We start from the raw sequence: 6318 nt of genomic DNA, 5'->3' as shown, positions 1-6318 counted from the left end.
ATTACAAACTCCATTCTTAAAAAGTATGTTTTTGTTGCTCTTTAGATATCAAAAAGTAAGCTTCTGCTGCATGTTCGTTCCATGTGGCTGACATAAACCTGCCTCTAGCTTGGGTGGTCCCCATGCATCCTACTGATGATGTATGTTGCATACTTTAACACACACTGGTAAAGATGCTTTTTGACCTTTGAGGTGTAATGGATGTGAAGCAATGATTTCTTTACAAAAAATGTAGAATACTGAACAAATCACATTGTGTTATTTCCTTCAATGCATTTAATGTTCTTTTGAACAAAGGAAAGCATACATTTCTTTTGCTTACTAACAGATCTAGCAAAGTTCATCTCCGTCACATTTCTGTACTATGCAAAACCAAACAGACAATGCCCAAAAGTGTCTTTGTACCTTTTAAATGAATTAACACAAATTAGAAAATTCATTTTTCATGATCCTTGTCTTTTTCTCTAGGCATTCGACCCATGCTGTAGAACTCATAATTAGGGTGCATATCAGTAAAGTGTGCAATGCGGTTTGACATGGAAAAGAAGGCTGCGATAGCTGCAATGTCCCAAGCATCCTCACGGTCAAAACCATGGTCTTCCAGATTCTGGAAGTGCTCTTCAGTGATGTTGTCACAACGGCTGACAGCCAAGGCAAAGTCCAACATTACTCTCTCTCGGGCCTGCAGTTCAGCCATCTCATAGTTTACAATGACCTTCAAAAGTAAAAATTAAAACTGTTAAGCTATAGAAAAGTTCTCCTACCAAAGTAAAATACCAAATGTTTGAAGACTGAAGACTTTAAGAGTAAATTACAGTGTCAGCAAAAACTAAAGAAAAATAAAACTTGAATAGTCACGTAAGTATAAGTATTCAGACCTATAAATTTAATATTTGGTGGAAGCACCTTGGACAGCTGCCAAGTCTTTTTGGGTATGTCTCCCCCAGCTCTACACAGAGGCTTGGAGCAAGTTGTGCCCATTCTTCTTGGCAGATTTGCTCAAGCTCTCTCAATAGGCTTTGGGGATTTCTTATGGACAGCAGTTTTCAAGTCTTTCTACAGATTCTGTGCAAAGGTCTGCGTTTGCTAGGCACAACATATTATAAAAATTGAGACAAATGCTGAAGATAGAGATAAATTATTTAGATTTTACCTTCCATGTCTCTAGAAAGGACTTTCTTACTGACTCAGCTGACTTGTTTCGTACTTGTTGTTAATAATTTTTACTGCTAAAACCATCTGGACTTCATCATCATTTGATATTTGACTTCATAGGCTGTTTTTTGTAACAACAGAGCAATAGATAGTTGTAATGAAATGTAATGAAACTGTGATTTCCATTGTATGAACAAAATTACTAAAATTGCCATCAAACTCCATCACCACTTTAACTCAAGCAGAAAACTTTCCTCAATGAGTTACCTGGTCTGCCAAAGTCGGATTTTTAGAGTAGATGCGATGCAGAGCACTATGAGAAATCACACAATACAGGCACCTGTTGTTAATGCTTGTGGCTACCACTATCAGTTCTCTGTCTTCTTTGGTGAGATGGCCTAAAAAACAAGATTCAGATGTTATGAATTCTACAGGAATATTCCAATTCACCATAAGTTAAGATAAGGGATTTATTTTTCCGATTATATAGCATATATTGCAGATATATCATTTATTTCTAATCTGTAAAATAATTACATTTATTCATGGATAGCCCACACAAAGGAATGCCTCTATGAACTACTGCATAAATATGGAAAACATTTTAAGTAAGTCTGTCTGAAAATAATATCTAAGAACTATCAAAGAAAAAAAGATGTTTAAGCTGCTATATCCAGGTTTAACGAGTGCATGAATAAGATTTAATCTTAACTGACCACTTAACTAATCTTGTGTTAAGATTTTGTGTCAAGACTGCTAAATGTTTTTCAAAAATCTGCATACATGCTCTTAGCAAAATGATTGAACTGCTTCGATGCTTAGGCCAAAGATAGGTAGAAAGGGTTATACATTTACTGTTTTTACGTCTGTTTGTATGGCTTGGTAATCAAACAGTTACCTATATTACTTCTAACCTTACTATAACATAAGGTAACCCTACTGTTTAAAAATAAGCTTTGCTGTAGTCCACAATTTGAATTTAAATATGAAAGTCATATTAATATCAAACAAAAATGAGGAAGAGCAGCATAGTGGTGCAGAAGATATCATTACTGACTTGCAGTGTGCGGGTCAGGGTTCAATTCCAGACCCGGAGTACAATCTGTGTGAACTCTATATGTTCTCCCCAGGTTTGTGTAAGTTACTCCAGCCACTCCAGTTTCCTACCACAGTCTAACGACATATTGGTAGGTTAATTGGCTTATGGGAAAATTGGCCCTGGTGGGAGTGTGTGTCTATGTCTAGGTGTCTGCCCTGTAATGGACCGGCATCCCATTCAGGATGTATCCCACTTGTGCTTGTTACTTGCTGGGATAGGCTCTGGCTCCCCTGTGACCCTGAATTGGATGAAGTGGTTAGAAAATGGACTGATGGAAAAAAGAAGAACAATTAGGCAGTTAGCAAGACTTCTCTCTGATTAAAACAAGCAAAAAAGCAGCTTGCCTACCTGTTTCTTTATTCATCAGAGCATTATAGTAAGCAAAGAATGCCCTAAATTCAGCTGGACGGTGAGAGAGTACTTTGAACACATTTGGCAAAAATCCACTCTAGAAAGGTAGAAGAAAATCATCAATTAGAGGTGAAATGAAATATTAAAAGAACATTTTTTACACTCCTGCTCATTAAACTTTTACTGATTTTCTAAGTTTTTACATGAGTAAAACTGGGAGAGTTTTTTCTTTTTTCCTTGTCTCAACTATCACAATAATTATAAGCAGATAACTTAATTATGTACTATTTCACAGAGAACATAAAATGTAATACAAAATGGGCTCACTGACTTTACTGGCTAGTGCTCATTATTATATTCAACCATTCTAGTGGATAAAAAAAAACTTCTGAAAAGACTTCCCAGATCTCACAGATGCAATTTGGCTAGTGTATTCAAACAGAGCTATAACCCCCCCCAAAATAATTGCTCTTAGTAGGGAAATTTTGATAGAAGAAATTCTGCAAATATCAGATGAAGTCTCATCATTTTGTTTTTTTGTGACTCTCCTGGAGCAAATATACTAAGTGAGTGCTGTGATAAGAAAAGACATATTAAAGACAGAAAGATATTGTTTTTAATAGTAAGAGAACTGAAATTGATAGTAAGATTATGTTTTTAGGCTATCTGAAATCTCGTTCAAGAGCTGAGTGCTCAGTTATTTTATTTTTTAAACTATTTAGAAATAAAAAGGGTTGAGGTTAGAAGAGTCATTTGCTTATTTTCTTCATAGTTGGGGAGTATTCCAAGGATCTCAACACTGCCCTTTGAATTTGAATTTAATTCAATATCCTGGCTTGGCAGCATGTTCAAGTACCCACTTTGAAATTTGAAATTTTTCTACCTCCCGATATATGCTTGTCTTTTTCACCTGTTCCCTCAGATCCTCGGGTCTCTACTGATTCTAAAAGAATTGTCTTCATTAACTTAGTAAATGCTTTTCAAGATTTCAGATGCTTGTATTGCATCTCTTTGTACTGTCCACTCTGCATAACTAAAGACATTAGGTCCTCCTGTCTTCACATCAGAAGTTAACATATTTTTGTGCAATGTCATATTGTAATGTGCTGACTGAACCTGCATATGCTATGTTGAATGTCCTACCAAACCATAAATATGAAGTATTACATGTATTTGAAAATATTTTGAACATGGCTTCTTCTGACTTAAGTTCTACACTGTATATCTAGATATTGTTACATTTTTATTACTTTTCCACATTGTCTGAATGAGGACATTAACTGGTCTACATAAACACCTGAACATTCTGGATGCAAGAATGTTCATTTGCATTTGACTACCATAATTACCAAAAGTATAAAGAATACCCAGTACTTCTTTATCTGCTAAGTAAATTGAAATTCACATTTAAAAAAAAAAATTGAATTTATCCTAATTAAGGAAATGACGAGCCTTTTGTCCCAGATTTTCTCCTAAATCACAATCATTCCTGGAATACTTTATAACTACTGTATATATACTGTAATATGCAAATCATTTTTTTTTCACATTTGGCCTCACTCATCCCTCCTCCTTACAGATACCCCTTGGTAACTCCTCACTCTGCTTGGGGATACTTATTTCCTCATCCTATTGCCAGGGGTCTAGACTTCAACCAAGTGGGTTAACCCAAATTTCTCTAAGCCTAAGCACCTAAACACAGATTACATTTAATTCTTCAGTGTCATTATTGAATTAAACTTTATAAAAAAAAACTCAGAAAATTGTACACAAATATGAACACAGCACACAACTTAAACCCATGTCCATACATGGTAGCACGGTCAAAATTCATTTCAAAACCTGTCCTGTATTGGTTTTACTGTTTAATTAATAAAAATCATACATTTACTGTTACAAAGGGGGCACTATTACCTTTGTCTCCACCTCTTCCATTAGCTCCACTATGTCATAAGGCAGATCCTTCTTATATGGAATAGGGTACCGCCCGATGGACTTTGGGGGACCAGGGCAGTACGTCTTTCGAGTTACAGCCGAACCGATCCCGCTTGTCCAGTGCCACTGAACCAGGTGTTTGGATAACGACTAAAACAAAAGATAAATATAACTACTTATCATCCTACAAATTACTCGCTTTTTATTATTCCATACAGTACGTTTTTAAGGTATGTGCAAAGAATTACAAAAGATTGATTAATCAAAAGATCAGTCCATTTAAAAAAAAACTGTAAACTGAGACTCAAAATTCATTGGAAATCTCCAGTGTCTTTAGATATTTGAACCGTAATTCCTAAAACATCTACAAATTCCTTGTACACCACATGTGAAATAAATTGTACATATATTACAATACAACTACGCACGACAGACCTCAAACTGTAGTAAAACAACAGTATGGATAGATCTTTCGCTCAATGTACTGCATCTACTATAATATGTAAATAATTTTGCCCAGTTAAATTAAAAGAAATGTAAATTCACTTACAAACTGATAAAACTGGCGAAGGTTAAGACTACACATACGCTTTGCAATATTACCAGAACAAGCCATCTTTGCTTTTGCAAACGCCAAGCAAATTCTATTTCCTAGTTCAAGGTTCCTGTGTCGACCACTCACAGTACAACACGCAGGACACACCCTCTGGGCTTCGTCCAGCCTTCTTGAAATATCCCAGGGTCGATTGCAATGAGCTTTCTGATTTACTAGGGAACTCCGTGATAAAATGAGTACTTGATACTAGCTGGTATGGTATTGTCTCTCGATCATCCAAAGCTGTAATGAAAAAATCCTGCGGAACAAAGCTGGAGAACAGTTGATAACGTACTTATTACGGTATGTAGGATTAAGCTGTTGTTATACAAAAAAAAACTGAAGGGGGTTTCGATTTAGAATATCTGAATTATTAAATAATTAATTACATATTGTGAATGTGGACTAATACTCTAATATGTGGGCACACAATAATTTAAATATTACTTTGTCCTGTATATTTATATTTGCATTTCTAAATATGTTGTCTGTGAAAGCATGTTGCTTTTGTGCAGTGTTAGATTGGAGATTGGAGTCTGTCCTTTATCTGTCATGTGAACATAATGAATTGTATACTTTTTGTGTCACCTCCCTGTTGAATTGGAAATCATTCCATTCCAGTGCAGCTTGCATGCAGTGGTTTTGCACACATCGCCCCAAAGAACAAAGTAATTGTTCTTTATTAAAGGTTAAAATTGGCACGTGAAATTGACACTATCAATTATGTAGATTCTTTTACAATATATTTGTATAGATTACATGCATTAACAATAATGCACGTGATTATGTTTTTGTAAATAATTTTATCACTACTTCGTACCACTACTTCAGTTAATTCAAATTAATGTGTAATTGCAAGGAATTCACATACACTTAGCATTGGTACTGTGCAGTGTTGGGGTCTTGGGTTCAATTCCAGATGCTATCTGCGTGGAGTTTGTATGTTCTCCCAGTATTCACTTGGGTTTCCTCCAGGTGCTCCGGTTTCTTTCCACTGTCCACAAATATACTGGTAAGTTAATTGACTTCAGTCACTCGTGTGACTGTATTCATGTCTGCGTCTGTGAACACCACCTTGCGCCCGTTGTCTGCCGAGCCACTAAATTGGAAGAAGCAGTTATAAAATGATTGGATGGTAATAGTGGAATTTGTAAGCGTTCCACACCTCCTGCCTAGGTGGCGC

At 35.8% G+C, this 6318-nt stretch overlaps 2 protein-coding genes across 3 annotated transcripts in view; one reads left to right on the top strand and one right to left on the bottom strand.

Moving 5' to 3' along the window:
* Positions 1–258: 258 nt before the first annotated feature.
* Positions 259–5202, bottom strand: LOC148840777 (uncharacterized). The gene is made up of 5 exons (XM_088917517.1): positions 5091–5202; positions 4520–4690; positions 2603–2702; positions 1423–1553; positions 259–715 (listed from the first exon to the last, which is right to left on the bottom strand). The coding sequence occupies exons 1-5, from the start codon at positions 5154–5156 to the stop codon at positions 437–439; spliced, it is 747 nt and encodes a 248-aa protein (XP_088773643.1). The 5' UTR covers positions 5157–5202; the 3' UTR covers positions 259–436.
* A 99-nt stretch (positions 5203–5301) lies between these two features.
* The window catches only part of slc30a9 (solute carrier family 30 member 9), a 96874-nt gene continuing 95857 nt past the window's right edge, over positions 5302–6318 (top strand). Inside the window, exons 1-2 of one of the 2 annotated variants that reach the window (XM_088917347.1) lie at positions 5324–5438; positions 6111–6147. The gene's annotated coding sequence lies outside the window, so the exon portion shown is untranslated. Of the gene's footprint in view, positions 5439–6110; positions 6148–6318 lie in introns of both variants that reach the window. The other variant, XM_088917263.1, reaches the window with a different exon arrangement.

The sequence above is a fragment of the Atractosteus spatula genome, chromosome 1 (genome assembly GCF_055471065.1).
Source record: "Atractosteus spatula isolate fAtrSpa1 chromosome 1, fAtrSpa1.hap1, whole genome shotgun sequence".
Lineage (NCBI taxonomy): Eukaryota > Metazoa > Chordata > Actinopteri > Semionotiformes > Lepisosteidae > Atractosteus > Atractosteus spatula.
Note: the sequence above shows the minus strand (reverse complement) of the source record. Positions and strands in the feature narration are given on the sequence as shown.